The 23398-nt window shown below is 45.9% G+C and overlaps 1 protein-coding gene across 2 annotated transcripts in view; it reads right to left on the bottom strand.

Moving 5' to 3' along the window:
- PLA2G4A (phospholipase A2 group IVA) overlaps window positions 1-21970 on the bottom strand; it is a 74055-nt gene extending 52085 nt beyond the window's left edge. The window contains exons 1-3 of one of the 2 annotated variants that reach the window (XM_040073462.1): window positions 21908-21970; window positions 5887-5989; window positions 5583-5721 (exon numbers count right to left, since the gene is read on the bottom strand). In XM_040073462.1, the coding sequence (XP_039929396.1) occupies window positions 5583-5615 (33 nt within the window). In that variant the 5' untranslated portion in view covers window positions 5616-5721; window positions 5887-5989; window positions 21908-21970. Of the gene's footprint in view, window positions 1-5582; window positions 5722-5886; window positions 5990-21676; window positions 21744-21907 lie in introns of those variants that run through there. The other variant, XM_040073463.2, reaches the window with a different exon arrangement.
- Between the last annotated feature and the right edge of the window lie 1428 nt (window positions 21971-23398).

Genomic DNA, 23398 nt, shown 5'->3' with positions numbered 1-23398 from the left:
CAAAAAGTAAAAGCCATAATAAAAAGAGGTCACCAACTCATTTGAACTGTTGCTTTATCTTCATAGCCCTGAGTTTGACCAACCTGCTGGAACCACTGAGAATCACCAGTGCCAACTGCAGGGCAGCCAATAATGGCTTTACAGGGACACAGAGATTGGGAGGAAATGTGAGGTATTAAAGCCAGGATCAGGTCTCACAATTGCATATTTTCTGTCTTTTCCTAACCACCCACCAACCTTGTGAAGTACATTAAAATAAACACAGCCTATCAGTCACTGAGACCAAAACAGCCAGGGAGAAGACCACCATCAGGAAATTCACTGAAATTAATTTGAAACCATAGACAATACCTTTGCTATGACATGCTTATTCAGGCTCTGCCTGGTGCTTTCCAGCTAATTTTTCATCTGGACACTTCCTTTTTTTTTTTTTTTTTTTTTTTTTAATTTTTTTCAGAACTGATTGTTTCAGCCAAGCCGCCTTATTTTGTGTCTACAGCTCACACCCACAGACCTGAGCAAAACTGGATCCCTCTCATATAAATAAAAAAGTTAATATCTGAAAGTTACATATTTTCTTAAAAAAAAAAAAAAAAAAGGAAAGCCAAAACTAATCTTCTAAAGACAGCAAAAGTGACTTGTGAGTGCTTAAGTGACATTTGAGTCAGGACTCATTAAAAAGTACCTCCAGTGATACCAGCACAACTCCTGCAGAAGCCTGAGGTGTGCAAAGGCTCCAGGAGAAAATGCCCACAGCGATACAGGGGGTGACTGCACTGCACCACTGACACCACTGCCTGACCCAGACTCTGAGTTTATCACTTTATCTGGCTGTAATCACCCCTATGCTGTGCCAGCTGCTGGGGGTTCCAGCCAGGACTGTCTGCCTGGCTCTGGAACTTTCCCCTGGCAGCCACAGGAGTTATCTGGATCCAAGACCAAGTGAGCAGTCAGGGGGAGACTGTGGCAATGCCAACTGTGGTGCACTGAAACTGTCATGGCACAGCAAGTGGTTTAGCAACCACAGGAAAAGGGGAATTCAGACTCTTCCCAATACTCCCAGTGGGATGTTGCTCACCTTGAAACCCAGCAGAGAGGGTTCAGCTGTGGGAACCCAGAATTCCTAAGAAGCAACACATATTTAACACCCTTCCATGGGCTGACATGAAGACACCCCAATGACTGAGTGACATCCATCACCTTCTGAACTGCAGCTTTCAACATGGATGAACGGGAAGGAGGATGTGACTTCTCCCTGAACAAATTTCTACATCTCCCACAGGGCAGAAAGAAGCCCAGAGTTTTTCTCCACAGCACAGTAAATCAGGATTTTCAGGGATATCTGAGAAGGGCTGGGAACACAACTATGGGAAGTCACTCCAGCTCTGTCATTTACCCTGCCCCAAGAACTTTCACAAGCTGTGACTCTCCAGAGTCTCTCCAGGGCTCTCACTGCCCACTATTTTCATTTTGCTGTCTGAAAATGCTCAAAGCTGCTTTATTAATCTCCCTTATATTTTATTATCTCACAAGTATGCCAGATTGATGAAGCTGGTTTCACAATGGGCCTGTTTCTTCATACAGACTGAAGCATTTCCTTTGTCATATCTAACCTTGTAATTAAAAGAAACAGCCCAAAGTACAAACACACCACCCTCCTCCTTTTTCTCAGCTGTCAAGAAAGAGCTTGTCCTCACTGGAGGCCACAAATGAGAGATCACTGAGCATTTAACAGTGAAGAAGAGTTATCATTAAGTGACAAGGATGGAACATGTGTACACTGAGTTTAGTTCTCAGCTGATAGGTGAAATTCGTGTGCAATTCACATGTCCCACAGCTCTGGTTGGAAAAGGGGGATATCACACGATACTCCCTGACAACTCTCAGTGAAGTAATTTGCTTGCATCTCCCATATGCCTAAACTCATATGCCTAAATTCATACGCCCGCCATCAAAGCAAGGCCAAGCCACCACTTACCAGTTTGCTCTCTTCCCAGCAGCACAGAGATCACCACTGTTTCTAGTACAAGTTGATAACTGTTTTACTAATGCCATCACAAAAACTGCTTTTTATTGACTTAAGCAGCAACCCTCATCATTCCAGATGTTGTACTGCCAAGAAAATTAAGTCTGGTTTAAGACTGGGATCCTCTGAAAGGCATATGAGAACACAAAGGCCTGGCAAAACAGAAAAGCAGTATCTTTTTTCCCTGTGCGTCACCCAAAACAACACACTGAGGATTGCAATTATACACAGTTATTAATATTATCCATTGCCATACACTTAGACGAAATTCGCCACTACTGAAATAAACAATCTCCCTCTTAGATGGAAAAAAAAAAATTACACAGATACACATGGGAAGCTGGAAAGTCTAGATCTCTTCTCACATCAAAATAAATGTTTTTCATGCAAATTAAGTGCAAGAGGAAATTAGGGCAATTTTCTGCTTAGGGTTCAGTTTTCAAGGAGATCAAAAGGCCTAAATGTCCATATTTCAGAAGCCTTTTTTTAATTAGTTTTTCAGAAGGCCCCTGAAAACACCATGATAAATGTATTGACTCTGAATGTCTTTACAAATCCAGCCCTTGCTAGTTTAGATGACTAACCTGCATTTTCTCAAGTGACTTATGTTCACCTTAAGTCTTGATAAAAATCTGTACAAATTCCTCAAGCACTTGTGAAAAACAGACGACGGTAAATAAATCACTTAAACGTTGCAACACTGAGAGAAGCAACATCTACATTCCTTTAAAAACCTAGGACAGGTTACAAATTTCAAAACTCACAATTATATCCAGTGCAAGGTGTCCCTGCCCACGGCAGTGAGGTGGGATGGGCTTTAAGGTCCCATCCAACTCAATGCGTTCTGGGATTCTATGGATTTAAAAAACTAAAATACACCGTCCAAAGTGACCGCGTTTTACACGTGTTTCATTTCAGTTCCTCTTCTCTTTCTTGATAAATTTAGGGAGGAAAGGAGAGAAAACAAAAAGTTTTCACCATGCCCTGTCTGAATATGGGTTTTCTGAGTTACGGAAACTCGGGTAGACAGCATTTACTGTTCAATCCACAAGGTTTTCCTTGACAGCACAGCCATGTTTCAGCATCTCTTGTTTTCACACCTCACCTCACCTCAGCTCTCCCTGCCTCCTTTGCTCCTCTCTCACCTTTGAGTTCTTTCCTTCCCCTCAGTAAAATTTCCCTAATTATCTGCTTTGCTCTCTTTTGGAAGTCCCTGCATTTGTAAGTACACAAACACCACCCCCTTCCCACCAGGGGCTGGGCCAGAGCCCCACGATCTCCCGTAACGCGGGCGGGTTTTGCCTGCCGCCCTTCCAGACGTGCCCAGAAAGGCAGGGATTTGCATGCGCTCAATATCACATTTGTCATATTCCAGAATGCTGAGTCACAGAGCACAGCTCCACCAGGACATTGGCATTCCAGGTGCAGGCAATCAGGAAGCTCTGGCACAGGCAAACTGCAAAAGTATTAAATGGGTTTACTTCCTTCACGTTAAGGACACTTGAGCTAACAATGGGGCTGGACAAATGAAAATATTAGCCTGTTTACTTAACTAATTGATTTTCATGGAGTCCATGCTCTTCTTTCACAGCGTATTACAATTAAGAGAAATTTCTGTGCCCACACAAAAATTTTATCTTTAAGTGTTTTTTTCCATTGTTATAATATTTATCCCCCATATCAGAGTAAATGAAGATGTATTACACACTTTAATTCTTTGCATTTTTGGAATAGTCAGTTCTGTCGGCACCTGCAGCAGCTTTCTGAACACCTTAATTTATACCTCAGAGTTTTTCATAAAATGAGAAAAAAAAAAATCAGAAAACACACAACAGTCAGCACAAGGACTCCTGGAAAATGCATTTGAGTAATTTAATGCCAAATATCATTAAATCCAAGATTTTTGTATTGATGTGAGCCTGCTGGCCATTTTCAAAATTTCAAATTTGGATTTCAGTTTTCAAATTAAAAAACTTCTAAGATTTCCATTCGCTTTCCCAGCAATTAAAGGATCAGCTCTTGCACGAACAGTGTTGATTCTGGAATTGGTAACATTCCCACAGCAACAGTTCAGCATTCCCGGGGAGCTGTAACTACATTTACTATACACACTTTTTATTCATTATATTATATTATATATGTAGGACAGCTCCATTTTGTGGATTATTGATATCAAAAAGTCCTTTTATGTAAGTGATTTAATAACATATAACCAAGTGCTTCAGAGACCTCTCCCATAAAGGTACAGATCATTCCAAGCAATCCATCCAGGAGAGGGCACTGATGCTGAAAGGAATGAAGTCAGTATTGTTCTAACACAGACATCACCCTGAGGTTTGTCCTCCCTCGCAGCAGTTCACAGGGCAGGGGAGGGAATAAAAGCCAGTTTGACATCTGCTGGCGGCACGCTGGTGTGGAGGATGTGAGCGCATGGGGCACAAACCACAGGGTTGATAAGAGATCACTTCTAGGAAGCTCAGGGAGTATTTTTAGCCATGCCAAAGTAAAACACTGTGACAAGCGTGTGGCAGCTATCGCTGTGGACACCTCACTGTTGCTGCTGTCAGCTCGGCATTGTTACAAGAACCCCTGATAAGACCACACCCGGTGTGGCTCCAGATTCTGGCCTGGGCAGGAATTGCCATTCCAGTGTTTGCTTTGGAAACTCACCTCCAGCACAGCTGCATTCAGAGGCTGCTGAGCCACGGGCTCACCCCACAAAGCGCAGTTCTGCTCCTCATTTCCCTCCTCTTTCCCTTGTTCCTACTTCTACACTTCCACAGGCTGAGCTCACCCTCCCCTTGGGCCAGCTCCAACAGCACTGAACAGATTTTCTAATCCTTCCATGGAATCCCAGACTGTGTTGAGTTGGAAGGGACCTTAAAGCCTACCCAGTGCCAACCCCCTGCCATGGGCACGGACAACTTCCACTAGCCCAGGTTGCTCTAAACCCTGTCCAGCCTGGCCTTGACACTTTCAGGGATCCAGGGGCAGCCACAGCTTCTCTGGGCACTCTGTGCCAGGGTCTCACCTCCCTCACAGGGAAGGATTTCTCCCTAAGAATTTTTTTGTCCTTTTTTTTGTATTGAACCATTTTTTTGCTCATTCACCAGGATCCACTGGCTCACTGCCATCTCAAGGGAGTGACGGCTGGGACAAGGATGCAGCAGGAACACTGGAATAAAGCAGGAGGAAGGGAACAGGGGCACAGTGTGCTGCTGAATGGCACAGATCATCTCATTCAGAGTTTACATTATATATTTTGAGGGTTCTCTTTGAACCAACATTAGTGATATACACCAGTTTAATATCTAAATGTCCCAAATTGTCAGCTTATCCCTCCATTCATATTAATGAAAAGGAAAAGAGAGTACAAACCCCACCTCCTACCCCAAACTGCACTGTATGTACAAAAGCCAGACACAACTACCATTTTTTGAAGAAAACAGTAATTCCAATGTTATGTGCTTATTTAGAGTAACTTCCAGCAGGGAAGTCATTATACAAGACAGTGTATATCAGAGATGATATATATTTAAGATTCAGTGCTACTTACCACAATGTGTTGATAAGGATCTATGATAGACATTTTTGCCTTAGTTTATTCAAGGCAATTGCCAAGTATCTATTTCAATCCCACACAGGAGAGGCTTTCCCTTTTTTCAGAGCAGAGTTCAGTATGAAACGTCCTTTAACTAATAAATAATAATAAAAAAAAAAGACATAATTAAAATTCATCTGTTCCTTTTAAACTACATTTTACAGAGCAAATCAGTTTCTACTTTTAAGGAAGGCTTCCACAATTCATTTGTTTCCCAAGAACTTAATTTCACATAAGCTATGGAGTTATAGGTATTTACCTGCCTGAGCTGGAGAAATGTCTCGTGCTTATTTCCTCTACCTCAGGGTAAGAGCAGGAGTCAAGTATCTTAAATTCCAGTCATCCCAGTGTTTGTACCAGCTCTGCAGATAAACAAAAGAAGAGAGGAATTATATTTATCCCATAAATATATTGCAGTATTTATGCTTCCACGCATTACACTCCTAGTTAGGACTGTGAGCTCTGCAGGAGCAGCAATACTGCCCTCTGTAAATCCAGCAAGGGAGTTCCAGCTGGAGCTGTATGTAACTTCCCAGCCAACCCCAGCTGTCTGGAGATGTTCCAGAGGTTTGGAGGGCAAAATTGCTTCATGGGTCTTCAACAGGCTCTACATAGGCCAGTGCTTTCTGAGCACTCTGGAAGATCAGGAGCCACCAGAAGCCTTCAAAGTCAAAACTCTTTTCAACCATCAAAGTAACAGAGGTTATTCCTTTCTGTGTCTCTAAAAAACCCTGGGAAATGCTGGACAGGATCAGTTCTCACATGCAGCTGGACCATGGTCAGACCTGAACCATCAGCAGAAATTTCAAAGTGAAAAGAAGTGAAGCACCATGTGGGATTTGGTCTCAAGGGAATGATTCCTAATGCTCAGTTCTGAAATGGCAGGAGAAGCCCTTAACCATGATTTATGTCACTCCCAAACCTTTGCTCTTGAGCAACTGCATAAAGGCATGAAAATAAAAGATTCAATTTCATTATGATCACTAGAACTTTACAATGTCCTTTCTTTAACCACTGAATTATTAAGGCTGGATAAGCCCTCCAAGATCATCAAGTCCAACCATTAATCCAGCACTGCCAGGTCCATCACTAAACCATAACCCAAAGCACCATACCCCACACATTTTCTGAACACTTCCAGTGACAATGATTCCATCACTTCCCTGCTCATGCCTGACTATCCTTTCCTGTCAGCCCTAACAATAGCTTGAGGCTAGGAATCACCCTGGGTTTATTTATTCATTTTTATCTGAGGAAGTGTGAATAAGAAAGACTTCAGCACTGGAGCATCATGGTAAACGTGCCCGTGTATTTCATTTCTGGAGGAACTTCTGCCATCTTGGAGGGTAATCCAGGAAAGGGAACAGCAGCAGCTACCCAATCACCACAATGGAGAGGAAATTTGCAAAACCAGAAAGTACTAATTTCCTCTACGTACACAGCCAACTATCATGCTGACTTTGAGAGGATACACAAAACCAAGCCAAGAATACTGCTCTGTCTGGGGAAATGAGAGAACAGGTTAGACCCAGGACAAAAAGCCTGTTTCAAGTTAACATCCTGCATCCTAAATGCAGAGTTCCAGTTCCCCAGATGATCCCTTAACTGGTTCAGACATGAGATCATGCTCTCTCTCCCTACAACCCCCCGTCTCATTTGTTTCAACATCTGCAGGAAGCGCATTCATGGTGCTGCAGACAACAGTCTCTTTGGCTAAAGGGCCAGGACGAGTCCCCAAGCGCCATCTGCCCTCCATGCTGGATGAGGCAAGGATCATGCAGATGGACAAAAATGCAACCACGTCATCAACAACTGCATCCCAACACCCGCGCAGAGCGCAGGCGACGGGCAGGGCTCTCAGCAGGGACAGCAGGGCCAGGGAGCAAGGAGACCTCATACACTAAGCCTGGGATCCCGGGCTCCCACATGGCTCCAACCACCAGCACCGCACACCTCAGCCCTGCCCATGCCACGTTACTCCAAATGCAAGCTCCTGGCTTGCCGTGTTAAATCGAGTCTCTCAGGATGTGATAAACACAGGCAGGTACCCAAGCACAGGCTCTGGTGCCATCTCTGGGGCCCAGGGCTGGCTGAGGGACAGCTATTCATGCTCCTACCAGAGCCAGCAGGACCTCTCAAGAGAAAGCAGATGTTTAAGTGACTTGAATACTTAATCCCTTACAGTGGATTTAGTTCAAATCCGTTAATTACACCACACCCTCTGGAAGCTCGCACTACATTACCCATGGAGTTTGGGTAAAGCACACAAAGAGATTTCTAGATCTAAAAACCGTAGTGTGGCAGAGGAGCCAAATACAGCACTAGCAGGAAATCCTGATTACGCTCATCAAGAGCCATGAAGAAAGTCTTGAAGAATGTTTACTGCAAACATCTGCAGCAAATAGAGCTGTGATCCCAAAATTATCTTGCTTAACACTTCCCCTACACACTGGCCATCCCACATGGCCTGATGGAAAAGTTTTCTTAGAATCACACAATGTCCTGAGTGGGAAGGAACCTCCAAGGATCGTCCAGTCTGACCCCTGTCCCTGCACAGACACCCCAACAATCCCACCCTGTGCATCCCTGGGAGCATTGTCCAAACACTCCTGGAGCTCTGGCAGCCTTGGGGCTGTGCCTATTCCCTGGGGAGCCTGGGCAGTGCCCAGCACCCTCTGGGGGAAGAACTTTTTCCTGGTATCCAGGAAAATTCTCCTCTGGCCCAGCTCCAGCCATTCCCTGGGTCCTATCTCTGGTCACAGGGAGCAGAGATTGGAGCTGCCCCGCAGGAGGAGCTGCAGCTCACAGTGAGCTCTGCCCTTGGTCTCCTCTTCCCCAGGCTGATCCTAACTAATTCAGGGCTGTGTCACAAGCACGTACAAAGTCCTGCACTTGAGCTGGAGGTGGTGAGCTCTGCCCCTGGCAGATGCAGGGGAAGCAGTGCCTCTAAACACATCTTCAAGGACACCTGGATATTAACGACACAGATTGTTTTGTTTCCCTGATACCTGCTGGTATCACACCATCTGTGACTGTCCTGTTGCCAGAATTGACAGCATTCCTTGCTAAAGGAAAAGCACCTGACAGGCAGCACCACCAACATTCACTAAGCTGGCCAGACTGTTTAACTGTATATTATAGGTAATCAAGGAAGAGATTAAGTTAACTGAAGAACAGGGGGTTGTGTGGAGACCTTCCAGCAGCCTTTCAGGATGTGAAAGGGCCTACAAGGAAGCCAGAGGGGAATACCTGCATTAGGAATTCTACTGACATAACAAGGGGCAATGGCTTCAAACTGACTGAGGGGAAATTTGTGTTCGACACACAAAAGATATTCTTTCCTCTAAGGGTGGGGAGGCCCTGGCACAGGGTGCCCAGAGAAGCTGTGGCTGCCTCTGGATACCTGGAAGTGTCCAAGGCCAGGTTGGAAAGGGCTTGGATCAACCTTGGAAAGCATTCCTTCCCAGGGCAAGGGGTGGCACTGGATGGGCATTAAGGTCCCTTCCAACCCAAATCATTCCAAGACCCTCTGATTCGCACTGTTTTACTGGTCAATATCCAAGTTTACAAATTACACAGCAAACATGCCACAGTTTAGCCTGGCTCTTCATGGAGAGCCACCCTTTCCCTTTCTCCAAGTGCCATAAATCTCAGTCCTGTAATGGAGAGCCAGCCTTTCCCTAAGTAACTAAATCTCACTTTCTCCCAAAAGTGAACTCTACTTCTGTCAGAACAAGGATTTTTCATTGCTAGGCACAGTTTCAGACACCATCAGTACCAAGCTCTTGAGTCAAGAGTCTTCTGTGATCTCAGCTCATACTTGAGGTGACAGACTGAAGTGGAGAAGGGATTATTGTCTTGGAAGACCAACTATAACAGAGTGACTCACAAAAAGAAACTACACACACGCACACATACATAGATTATTACTGGAACATCTTCATTCTCAGTATATTCCTACAGATAATTCAGTCCTACAGGATATGTCAAAAGGTAAGAAGAATAATGAGATTTTTCTCATGCTGAGCACAAGCTTACTATGGAGTTAGTCTCACCAAGTGGAAAAGCTCTGAAAATGAGTAAACACAGCACAATATAAATATCACCAGAATACATCCTCAAAAGTGTAAGAAAAATCATTAGAGGGAGATTGTTTATATCAAGCTGTCCAATTCTTCTTAAAAAATCAAAGACACAAACAATTTTAAAAATAATAAGTGTGACTCACCAGCACAGTCATTAACTTCCAATCTATCAGGAAAAGAGTAAGGGGTAGAGAATAAGCTAAGTAATGACTCAGGCTTTTTGTATGAATGTCACCCTCCATTTCTATCAAATCAGATTACAGCATTTTATTTAGTTAGATTGATCCTGTGATTGTATAACAGAAACAACAAATACTCTGTTTCTACATGACTTTGCCTAGCATCCTGGAAAATCACTGTAATATTATTTCTTAATTTAGGGCTTCCCACACAAGGAAGAAGGATTACCTCGGACTCCATGTAGAGCGCCCATCACTCCACTTCCGCCACAAATGGAAAAGTAGATGCTCTGCTGATGTGCCAAGTACACCCGTGGGCCAAGGCCAAAGGGATGAGGGTCAACAAGGACAAGTGCTGGGTCCTGGCTTGGGTCACCCCAACCCCCTGCAGCTCCAGACTGAGGGGAAGAGTGGCTGGAAAGCTGGAAGAGGCCCTGGGGCTGTTTGGGACAGAATTTAAAAATGAGCCCAGGTGGACCAGAGGCAAATGGCCTATGGGCGGTCCCAGCCCTGGTGTGGCCACAGGCCCAGGGCAGTGGCTGTCCCCTGTGCTGGCGCCGCTGAGGAATCTCGAGTGCTGTGTCCAGTTCTGGGCCATCATGACCAGAGAGACACTGAGGGGCTGGAGCGTGTCCAGGACAAGAGAACAGAGCTGGGGAAGGGTCTGGAGCACCAGGAGAGGCTGAGGGAGCTGGGAAAGGGGCTCAGCCTGGAGAAAAGGAGGCTCAGAGGGGACCTTTGGCTCTGGACAACTCCCTGACAGGAGGGGACAGCCAGAGGGAGGTCGGGCTCTGCTCCCAGGGAGCAGGGACAGGAGGAGAGGGAATGGCCTCAAGCTGTGAGGCTGGACATCAGGAGGAACTTCTCCAACCTTGGAAAAGGTTGTCAGATATTGGAACGGATTGCCCATAGTGGAGTCCCCCTCCCTGGAGGTGTCCAAGGAAGTGACAAGGTGGGGATCGGTCACCAGCCTTTTCCAACCCCAATGATTCTGTAGGTCTACAACTGCTCTCCTCATGCCTTGCTAAGGAAGCATGGGTCGGAGGAAGGATTTTGAGCAGAAGGGCAAAAAGTTCAACCTTTGTGCCACATTTTTGGAGGACACTGTGGGGTGAAGCTTGTCAAGGAAGTTGACACAGCATAGCTAGACAAGAGATTTTAAGATTTGACTTCCTGCTGTAGGGGAGGTAATAGATGAAAAGATAGTGAATCTTTCTTTAAAGATGACCTGTTGGCCTATAAGCAATTACTGAAAGTATAGGTGACACAGCTTCAGTGGAAGGACGGCTGTAAACACTCTAGCAGGGCTGAAACTCTGGAAAAGTCCCAACAATCACCTCCAGTGTAACGTTTCACCTTTTCTAGTGCTGAAGGCTACTTTAGAGGCCAAAAGTGAGGAAGACAGAAGTTGCAAAATTGTCAGGCCACAGATAAACTCCATGTTACAGGAGGCAAGGCTTGGTGAGTCAGAGGCATCAGACATGGTCCTTTAATAAACCTGAATTAGGCTGGATTCAAAATATCCTCCCTGTCTTACATTCTGCAAGGAATGGCTTCCCCAACAGGTATATTCAAGAGGCTGGAAGTATCTCTGCCTGAATACCCACACCTGTGTCACACTGGCCATGGAAGTTCCCTGTGTTGAAAACCCAGTCAAGTGCTGTAGTTTCCCCATAGACATCATCTGCAGGTCTGAGGAAGAGGCAACTGATTCAGGGCACAGTGGTTTATGTTACAATTATCCTGTTTACGCAAAGAAGACTTAACAAGAACCACTCACTGCAACAGCCTGTGAGGTTATGAGAAAAACCCATGTCACCATATGTGAACTCACTGTATGCCGAATTCACAGAAGGATTTCAAAGTGAAACTAAATAAATCCAAAGTAAGGAGTTAATTTATTCAAGGAACAAAAGAGCCCCTTGAGTTAGTACCTTTAAATAACTGAAATTGCACTGGAAATAAAAAACAGCCTTGGGAGTGAACAACAAACTCAGCTGAGAGATGCCAAGAATACTCTTTAAAAATGGCACAATCACTATCCTTTGCTACTGAAATCAAAGCCACAAGGCAGAGTGTTTAGATGGCAGAGTCTCAAAATTTGTCAAAAAACCTCAGGCAGCTGACCAGTAATTCCCACTGTGTAGGTCAGGCTTATGTGGGAAGCAGATCACTTGTTTTCCAGAAAAAAAAGCCAAGAAACAAAGAGGAATGTGAAAAACCTGATGAAAAATAATTAGGATATAGACCTAAAACAATTAGAATGCACTACTCAAGTCCACCTATTATTTGTGTCATTTCAAGATCATCACTGCAGTAAAATTAGGAAAAGCAGATGGAAAAATGCCCAACATTGCTATACAGTAGGAATTTGGAACTTATTTATTCCACAAATAAACTCCCCATCATATAATCCTGAAATGATGTGGGTTGGAAGGGACCTTGAAGCTCATACAGTGCCACCTCTTGCCATGGGCAGAGACACCTCCCACTGTCCCAGGTTGGTCCAAGCCCCGTCCAGCCTGGCCTTGAACACTTCCAGGGATGTTTGACAGTTATTTATTTAAGGGTATTTTCACCATCAAAAACCCAGCTTAAGGCTCACTTTTGAATTTCGAGATAGTGGGTGCCCCAAGTACCCAGAGCCAGACTATGAGATGGAAAAACTCACTGCCAGTGGCAGCTTCCAAAGTCTTGCCAGGAATGCAAACACTTATGCAAGAACTCCTAAAATTAAATGATAGACATCTCAACTGCAACACCTGACTGAGCAGAGCTCTTTGTTGACTATATTCCTTTAAAGCTCATGTGAAGGGGGAAAAGGAGGAAAAAACTTCCTCTGCATTTCTTTCTTACCTGGAACATTGGCAAAACTTTCCACTTTCTCTGCTGCACTGTGGTCAAGAGCTGGTGCCTGCCAAAACCTCAGGAACCTCCTTTCAGAAGGCTCACTGGTACCGTGCAAACAACAGTTGCTGCATGATTTAGAGCTCTAGAATCAGCCTCCAAAAATCTCATTCCAAATCCATCCCTGTCCCCTGTGGACTACACCAAGCTCAGCCAACTTCTGAGTATTTCTGGGCCAGTGCCTTTTAAAGATTCTATTGAAATCATGAAGGTTTGGTTCTTACATATCTTTAACTTATCCACGCCTTCATTCCCCTTCTTTTGCTTCCCTGCTGTAAAGTGGGAATGGTTTAAAAACAAAAACTCTAAGGAAAACATTAGAATAAGCTTGTATTTATAGGGTTTTGGGGGAAGAATCCAACATGCAAAGGTGCCTGATGCACTCAGGCTTCAACTGCAGCTGGCAGTCCTTCTGCACTACAGTTATGCAGCGGTTTCACACAAAAACCCAACAAAAACAGCTAAAAATGGAACGACCTGGTGAAATTTAACAGCTAGCTCCTGGTCAGGTAATGCATGTAAAATATATTTTGCTGAACATAAGGTCAATATTTCCCTTCAGTATATTCTTCATTCTTTTTCAGTTCAATTGGCATCAGTTTCGGGGATTTTCTGGCATTTTGGCACAGGCTATAGCCCCAGCCAGGCTGCTGGCATTGCCAGGCAGGAGGAAGGGCTGCGCACGCAAGGTGTGTTTTGTCATCTCCCGGTCGTCATGTCTGCACTATGTGACTCAACTTTCTGGTTTTGGGCTCCTCACTCCAAACATGAGTTCTGGACACTGTCTGCAGCCAAGGGGACAATTGTGCAGCACTTCCTTTGGTCTCTGGTCACAGCACTTAAAGCATGACAAAGTTGGAGTGACTCAAGGAAATCTGTCTGGACTTTCTAGTAAAAGTAGTCATGAACAAACTTCTGACACTAACATTTTTCAGCCTCTTTAAATGCTGAGAGTAAAATTTAAATGGAAATATTTCATGGCTATTGACAAGCTGGAGTCTGAGTAAGTAACATAAATATATGTTTTACACACAGACAAAAACGTAGACATGCCCAACACATTTATTATATTTTTGAGAGAAGAGATTAAGTACTTCCATAGCAGTGATCTTTGTATTGTATCCAACCCTTGACTGCTGAACAAAGCCGGACCTGGAGCAAACTCCACCTGGCTCCACACAGCCAAGCCTGGCCAAGCAGACCTTCAGCCCTGGATCTGAGCTGTTACACAGAATCCCAGACTGGTCTGGGTTGGAATGGGCCTTAAAGACCATCTTGTTCCATCCACAGGGATGGCACTCACTATCCCGGGTTGCTCCAAGTCCCATCCATGCTGGTCTTGGACACTTCCAGGGATGGGGCAGCCACAACATCTCAGGAGACAGCAGCTCCTGAGCTGCCAGCTTGTGTTTGAAGGCAACCTCATCCTGGCAAAGTGCTTGCAGAAAGGGTTTGATTTTCTCCACAAGATTTGGCCGGGCTCTCCTCCACCCTCCTGTCCTGTTGGAGAGGGCGAGCAGTGGCACCTTCCTGCTTAGAGACCACACTGGGACAGGCGCCTCACTGCCCCTGCCTGAGCTCCTTCCTCTTCCTGTGCCGTGGCTCTCACAACTTCCCCACGTTCTCTGCTCCCTGGGCAGCTCCGCCTGCCCTGCCCTGCCGACAAGGCCCTGCTCCTGCTTTTTCCCAAGGGCTTCAGTTTTCTGCCCCACCATTTTGGATTAATTCAGAGTGCCAACAGCCAAAATGCCGAGCTGCGGCACGAGCTACAGTACCACCCCTGCTGATTTAGCAAGAAAGCTTTGCATCAGGTGCCACTTCATTTTTAGATAACTGTTATCCACACCGACACACTGTCAAGCCCTGAGAGGACAAAGGGAAGGACTGAACCCCCTACAAACAAATGCCCAACATTCCCAGCTAAGGCTTTGGAGATGGATTAAAACTGAAAGTAGCATCTTTATACAATTTTTATACAATTCTTGGAAAGTTTTCTCCATCGTAAGCAAAAAAAAAAAAAAAAAAAAAAAAAAATTATCTATACTGTAATGTGATTCTACCAGTATCAGGAGGTTAATTCCATCAGCGGTTACACAAAGCAGAAAAAACCCACAGAAGTAACAAAACCCATAAAAACACGGCAACTTAAACATGGCCTTTGGGAGTGAGATACAATAATTCTCAGTCACCAAGGAGCCACAAACAATGATTTCAAAAGTAAAAGACAGCAATCAAAGGGAGGGAGAACCCCCAGATTTACATATCCCCTTGTTAAAAGAGCTTTGCAAAATCTGGGACACAAGGGGGACTTTCATGCTCCTCTCTGAGGCACAGAGGATTGGTTCAGGAAACTTAAGTGAACTATGACTACTCTCTTACCAAACTACCTAAGCTTCTAATTTAACTATTTCTTAAGACACCGAGGGCTTACTACCTCCCCTGCCAACTCAAACTCTCTCTCAGCATGGATGAGTTGGCTCTGTGGTGAAAGGGAAATGACTGACACGTTTCAGGGCAGAGATTACATAGTGCAGGTGTTCCACTTTTCAAGAAGACTTTTTATAAAGAGAATGTCAATTTGTCAAAGCATTAAATTGTCAGAAGAGACTAGATCAGTTTAAATAAAATTCTTTGGGGGAGAGTTTAAGCCCACTTATACTCAAATGAAAACAGCCACTAAGTGGCCAGAAAAGGTCACTCTCAGCTGGGGGAGAACAACCTTGTCCTGCCAACACCATTCCTTTCAGATGGTGATTTTGACTCTGGTCTGACTTAATGCCTAGAAGGAGCTATTTAATTTCACATAGAAGGTTTGAAGCGACCTTAAAGCCCATCCACTGCCACCCTGTACCATGGGCAGGGACACCTTCCACTAGCCCAGGTGGCTTCAAGTACCATCCAACCTGGCTTTGGACAATTCCAGGAATGGGGCAGCCACAGGTTCCCTGCGCCAGAGCCTTCCCACCCTCACAGGGAAGGATTTCTTCCTAATATCCAATATAATTTTCTCTATATCAAAAACACCCTCACAAAAACGTAACCTGCATTCTACAGGCCACAGGGGAGTTGAAGAGCTTACTGAATAGCACACTGGGTTAAGATGGATTTGGGATTCTTGGAAAAAGGACTTTAAGTATAAAAAGCAAAATAACACTTGGAAGCATGTCCCAGCTGAATGTAATCACTCAGTAAAAAAGCCTGTGTGGACATGTGCTATTCCAAGTGGAAAATGCCAGAGAAATGCAAGATGTTGGCAGGCTTTGCCATTAGCAAAGAACTGGTTCTCATTACCATCAGCCCAGGCTTCACAGCAGCTCCCTACGGGAACCTTACAGTGCCTGGGAAAAGCAGGGAATCTGGGAGTATCATCAGTGAAACAAACACACACACCCATAAAAATACTCTGGATTTAAGGAAAGACAGGACCTGCTTCCCAGCACCCTCCTCTTAGATGCTGTACAAGCTCTTGTTCCCATTTGTGTCAGGTTTTTCTCCAGCACTGTCCTTAAGTCACAGCTGTAGGGCTTTGGTTACACGGGGAGAACTCCTTTTTCTTCACAATACAACAGTCCAAACCCACCAGGTTTGTGAAAATTACGGAGTCCTGCCTTCATCAGGAGATAACGGGATGTTACACTCTGCTATGGTTAGAAACTCATTATCCATTCTGCTTGAATTAAGGAGGAAGAGGATTCAAACAGAACAACAGTATATGAATACTGAGTTCTATATTTTATAGAAATCATCTAGGACAGGAGATGGCCACTATTGCAATGTTCACTTAAACACACACCCATAATCGATGAAATTGAAGGACAGATGTGCTTCAAAAGTCTTTTAAAATTCTCCATTATAGGCTAGTTTTGAAAAACAGAATGAGAGGATCAACCAGATAGTTTCTATTTAGCCACATTCCACAGGTCTACAGCCACCTTCTCCCCAAAAATGCAGTTTTATGTTGTTTCTTCCAGGACTGCCAGATCAGGCAGCAGCTGTTGGCTTTGCATAGAGCTCCAGTTTTGCATGTGAGGTCCAAAGGCACAGTTTTTGGGATGAAGCATGCAAAGTGATGGTGCGTGCCACAGCCAGGGCTGCTCCCTGTTCAGTGCAGTCATCCACAGGTGCTATTTGCTTTCCCCTGAGATGGGACAGAATGAAACCTCTGCTTGGGGGCATTTATATTTAGCATCCACTTGACAGTGCATGAGAAACACAGTTTTAGTAATTAAACTCTATTTATAACCTCTACCTTGAGAGACATGGTAAGGGGGGGATGGATGGGAGGAGGAAGCACCACCAAATAAAAGTAACTTCACACCAAACCTGTAAGGCCAAATCTTTCTATTGAATGGTCTGGCCAAGGCCATGGAGCAGATGGGATGAAACAGCCTGGACATGTGCATTCAATTCTTACTCCGTCAGCTCCATCTATCCCAACATTCCACTTAATAGTCCTGCCCTTCATCCATGTTTAATAAAATGCAATCCCTTGGGGGCTGGGACTGCCACTTACTGCAAGAAATACAATTTGTACAGATCTTATAATAAGATAAGCGTGCATAAATAAGGACCTTTATAATCCCAGTAAATATGAAAGGATAATTTATTACAGAAGTGTACATTCCTTGGCAAAGGATATGAGGACTGATAATAGTAGTAGGAAAAGAAATTATTGCCTTACTGATTTATGCTGAAATCATTCTAAGGAAAATACCAGATGAATATCAAAGATGAGTCAGTTCAACAGCTTTACTATCAGGTAACCACAAAAAAACACAGATGCGACTGATACATCTCAAATAGTTCCGGACTTGTGCATGTGGAAGCTTCTGACCTTGTATTTTGTGTCTCCTTCCTAAACTCACATACTTACGGAAGCGGGAAAGATGGAAATATAAAGATTTTTGTTTGCAGACTTAGCTGTATTTTTAAAAATACACTTCCAGCATCCTAAGCTGAAGTAATGATGTTATCAGGAGAAAAAGCAGCTCTGTATTCTTCTCTCCAAGTTACCAGTACTACCATTCTTCTGGAAGGAGATTAAACATCACAATTAAAGAGAGCTTGCCAGCAGAGCTGTGCAGCCTGGACAGCAGCCCAGTGCTCAGAGACACCACAGGCACCACTCACTCCAGCTCTGACACCAGCCCCAGAGACCTGCCCCTTGCACAGAGCAAAGAGCACTCCCAGCACATCATCTCTGTGCTCTGAGGGACATCTGTTTGGAGCCACATGGGCTTTATCATGGAAGCACCTGTCTTTCCTCCAGGGATCACTCTAAGTCTAGGACACTCCCACACTGACTCCTACTCTGGCTCTTTGTCAGTCCAGATGCCAAAAACATCCTTTCCTACATGTGCTGAGAGTCTTGGAATGAGCAGCACGTAGTAAAAGCATGAGCTGAGATGAAAGTGTCATCCCCACAACCCACTCTCTGGGAAAGGAAAACATTCTGGGAGAAAAGCTGCAGTGTCTGTGTCCCCTGGCACAGCTGCCCCCTGAGACAGGACCAGCACAGGCTGAGGAAGCACCACTGCTGACAGCCCATAATGAACCTGTGTGAAAATGAATCAATTCATCTATCAATCATGGCTGGTATTTTCCCCTCATCAACACTGTGGGTTTATTTTATACAGGAACTGTGTCATTCTATATAATACCATGGAAGCATGGAGTGATTTGGGTTGGAAGGAACCTTAAAGCCCATCCAGTCCCACCCCTGCCATGGGCAGGAACACCTTCCACCAGCCCAGGTTGCTCCAAGCCCCGTCCAACCTGGCCTTGGACACCTCCACCATGTGTTCAAGTTGGAGGAATAATCGGTATTTCTAAAAAAAATAATTCCATAAATTCTCACTTGCAGTATCGCCTCAGTATTTTTCATTTAAAAAAAAAATAAAGTTGAAATGTTCACTGGTTCCTTTTGTCTTCTGTTTGAAAAATAAAAGAAAATATTGGAAGCTTTTGGTGCTTAGTTTGGTCCTGCTTTGGGTATCACTTTCCCCTGTCCTAGAGCCCACCTCCCATCCCCGCCTCATGGGCTGAGTAACTCTGCTCCAGACATTGACACACAGGCTACTGGAAATTGGTACAGTCAGGAAATTTGGGTCATCTCTCTGAGGTAAACAGTAAATGAAAACCCTCAGGAAAGTCTGAATACCAAGGTGGTGAGGGGCTGCTTTTCTTATTTTTAAAAAAGAAGAATTCTTTTGAAAGTATTCTGTTACTACATCACATTATTATAACCTAGGGCAGTGATGAGGTAATTTCCATTACCAAGACGGGTTCTGGGATTTGTTTTTCAGACTACTGAGAAAGACACAGTTATATCACAGTGCCACAGCAAACCCAGACAAGAGTTCATCACCTTGCAGCAAGATCCTGCTGCTTCCCCCTGCCCATCAAATCAAAGACAAATTCTTCCACAAATTATGTGGAGCTTCTGTTTAGAAAGAGACAAATAAAACCAGACCGATTGCAAACTCAGTTTAAAAGTATGTCTCGTGAATGGCCCCCAGGCTTTAACTGAGAGCTGAATTCCTAGCTGAACCAGAGCTGTAGGGAGGACCTGCTTTTATTGCTTCAATCATGTCCAGATTGCAAGGCACCAATATTTTTGACACATACTTGCCTATCAATGCCAACTAAACAATTAGTTTTGCTCCCTCAAGGCCATTCCCCTTCCTCAGTTACAGAGGATATGTGCCTGGAAGGACAGGGAGACTCTGCTCCACAGCAGTGTTATGTGTCAAGTAAAAAGTAAATTGGAATTTAGTCTCAACTCCACATTCGCCACAGGCCATACCATATTCTGAGCTTTTACCTCTTGAGCTAGAAATTTTCAATGGAAAACTAAGTATTTTCCCATATTTTGTAGTCAATTTTCATATACTTGAACTTCTGGGTACAAGCGGTAGATACTTCCTTCTCTGGATGTTATTTGCTGCTACCCCTGGTATTTTCCATCCCAAGCCATTCAATTAATTTCACGTGATTTGAATTCACACTTCCCAAATTTCCAGTTCCACTTGCAAATGCTGTCCTGTTCCAACCTACAGGGAAGTCACCAAGGTTGCCTCATCCCTGAGTATTGCGCATTAATTCAAACACTCCAACGGAGCCATTCCCATTATTCCTGCAGCAATGTGCACCCAGAAGGTCATTTCTGCATTGCACTGGGTTCAGCCCATTGCACTGTCAGCAGTGTCAGGAAGAACTGAGGTTTATCCAAAGTGTCAGTCAAGTTTGCTCAATGGCTTTGCAGAAATACCTCTGAGGGAAATACTCAGTGCTCACCCCATGCTCGTGTTTTTTCCATTTTTTCGGATGAAAATTCACAAACTGGAGGGCAAAACTATGGCAAAGCCTGAAATATTTCCCATTCTAGCTGATTTAGGCCAACTGGCCAACTGGCCAATTTAAAGTGCCATGAAAATTATACTCATGATAACAATGTTCAATGGAACATATTCAAGTTAAGATGAAATCAAATATGCAACCCTAGTGACATGCATTGGATAACTTTTTTTTTTTTAAAACTTTTCTTTTTTTTGCCTTTTTTCTAATTTTTTTAAGAAAAACAAGTCATAAACAGCACTTGATGCCAAGAGTCAAACCGGATGTTTTTCCAGACTGGCCATGCAGGAGGAAATTAATTTATGTCATTCAAGCATAAATCAGTATTTGAATTTCTCTTTTGTTATGGATGCCCGCCACCGGGGAACGAGAGAGTGCAGAAAGGTGCACAGGGCCAACGTGAAGATTTGGAGAGACAACAGTGCTAGAAGAGCACTTATCTCTACACCATATTTGAAAACCTCTCATTAACAAAAAGAAAATAAAATAAGCACATCAGTTTTCGATTCATGCTTTCTGTCTGGAATCCTCAGCAGGCTGAAGAACTCTTGGTAACCACAAAGAGGCTGATCCCATGCATCAACAGCTTGACGTGCATTACACCTTACTGAGATGCAGAGCAGCATCTTCTGCCAGGAACATCCACTGCAGCTACAGGTCCTACCCACACCACTGCTCCTCCCTTGGGGCTGGAGCTTTAAACCGGGAGTCTGCATCCCGTCATCCACATGGGAAATTCCACACTCAGCAGTTCAGGCGGCCAAAGGGATTTTCCTCAAAGGGAAGGCACAAGGTGGACAAGCTCTGGGCAGAGGTCACAGAGCCCCAGCAGCTCCAGCTCAAACCAGCTCCTCAGGGAAGGGGACAAACCCCAGTGCAAACCCCTGAGCTGCTGGGGGGAGCACGACCACTAGCAGAGGAACTGGTCGCACCACCGAGGCAGCAGCTTCTGCACTGGTGCAGCAGGACTGGCCAGAGGCCGGACAGAGCAAATCACCCTGCACCTCCAAGTGTGAGAGCCTGATCCCAGAGAGTCACGGGCAACCCCATCAAAACCAGGGTGTTCCAGGCCAGGTTTGGACGGGGCTCGGAGCAACTTGGGATAGTGGAATGCGTCCCTACGCATGTCAGCGGATGGGACTGGATGGGCTTTAGGGTCTTTTCCAACCCAAACCATTCTGTTAGTTTGGTCCGTGATCTCACCAATGTAAGTGAACAGAAACATGCTAAAGGCCCTGACCAGGAACTCTTACATGCACTTCTCTCTCATCACACCCAAGAGAAAAGCTGCTCCCGCAGTCATTTTGCGAAACGTTCCCTCTGCAGCCGCCCGGCCGCACTTCCCCACAGCTCCCACGCCCGACTGCCTCATCGCCGGTGCCTGTGCCAGTGCCAGTGCCGGCTGCGGGGCCAGGAGCCGGGCACGCACCCCCGCCCCGGCTGGGGACGGAGCTGCGGGACCAGTGCAGGGACCCCGCGGTCCCGCTCCCACCCCGCTCCCCCTGCGCTGCCTCCCCCGTACCTCTCGGAGACCTCGCCGCGGAGCGAGCGGGGCGGGCGCGGCCGGGGGTGTCCGCGCAGGGACTGACCGCTCCCCGCGGGGGCTCCGCCAGCCCCGGGCCGGACCGTGCCGGACCGTGCCGTCCCGCCGCGGGGGCGGCTCCGCACCGGCCCCGGCGCCGCTCCTCGCCCGCCCTGCGGCCGCTCCGAGCGCGCCCAGCCCCGGTGATCCCCGCTCCCACCCCGCGCTTACGGCTGCCGGGCTCCGCTGGGCGCGTCACGCTCCCGCTCCCTCCGCGGGCGACTCCGCGCTCCGGGCGGGGAGGGGCCCGCGCCGCCACCGCCTCTTAAGGAGGATCCAGGCGCGGACCGGGGCTGTGGGGGACAGCAGCTGTGAGGGGGACAGGGGGTGTGAGGGGAACAGCGGCTGTGTGGGGGACAGGGAGTGTGAGGGGGACAGCGGCCGTGTGGGGAACACGGGGTGAGAGGGGCACAGCGGCTATCTGAAGGGACGGCGGCTGTGAGAGGGGACAGCAGTTATGAATGAGACAGCGGCTGTGCGAAGGGACAGCGGCCGTGAGAAGGGACAGCATCTGTGAAGAGGACAGCGGCTGTGAGAAGGGACAGCTGCTGTGAGAGGGGACAGCGGCTATGTGAAGGGACAGCAGCTGTGAGAGGGGAGAGCGGCGGGGCTGTGGCGGTTCCGTCCCTCTGGGCGCTGCGGTGACCGCGCCGAGGGGACGGAGAAGCCCCAGGCGCTGCCGTGAGGAGACGGACAGGCCTGCAGCGCTTGGCCGGAGCCGGAGCGAGCGACTGATGTGGCAGAAAATAGTAATCAAATAAATGGAATTTGCATGAAAAAATCCCTTGCTTTAAAACCCCCTTGCTGTCGCGGCGGCGGTGGGTGTTACTGTGGGAATATGCCTTCCTCAAGGTGTTTGATTCAGCAGGTGTGACCACAAAACACTTTCATTCTCTGCAAGTACCTCGCATTTGCACGTGTAACACTTTCATTTACAGACTCCTGGTTTTGAAAGAATGGGTGTTGAAACAGTGGTGACTGTGCGCTGTGAACCTCGGCCAGGTCCACCAAGGTGTTGCTTGATCACTCAGTCCCCTTTTGTCCACTTCACACTTCCATATAAAAACTGGAATTTTAAGTCATTATTAATTCTATCACTTTTGCCCTTTGTGATGATTAAAGAAGACCTTAGAATTCCCTTCCAGTCATTCACATTTTTCTGTTTTGCTTTAATAGATTTAAAATTGAGGTGCTTCGAAATATACTGAAATTGGAAAATTTATTTCTAAGTTGCATTGTATTATTTGCTGCATCATTTCTTTCTAAACAGAGTGGCCTTTAAGCTGAAGGAGAGCAGATTTAGATTAAGAAAGAATTGTTCCCTGTGAGGATGAGGAGGCTGTGGCAAATAGTGCCAGAGAAGCTGTGGCTGCCCCTGGATCCCTGGCAGTGTCCAAGGCCAGGCTGGATGGGTTTTGGAGCAACCTGGGCTAATGGAAGATGTCCCATGGCAGAAGGTTGTACTGGATGGGCTTTACGGTCCCCTCCAACGCAAACTATTCCATGAGTCTGTGATCCTTTGATTAACGTCCAAAAAAGTATTTCCCACCTGGGCTTTTGGAGTTCACAGTGAGTCAGTGGGAGAGACTGACAGGCCCAAACCTCAGATGCTGCTCTCCCATTTTCTGCACTCTTTACATAACACCTCTCAAAGATGCCAGT

Source organism: Hirundo rustica, chromosome 9 (assembly GCF_015227805.2).
Source record: "Hirundo rustica isolate bHirRus1 chromosome 9, bHirRus1.pri.v3, whole genome shotgun sequence".
NCBI classification, from domain to species: Eukaryota; Metazoa; Chordata; class Aves; order Passeriformes; family Hirundinidae; genus Hirundo; species Hirundo rustica.
This window is presented reverse-complemented; position numbering and strand designations above follow the sequence as displayed.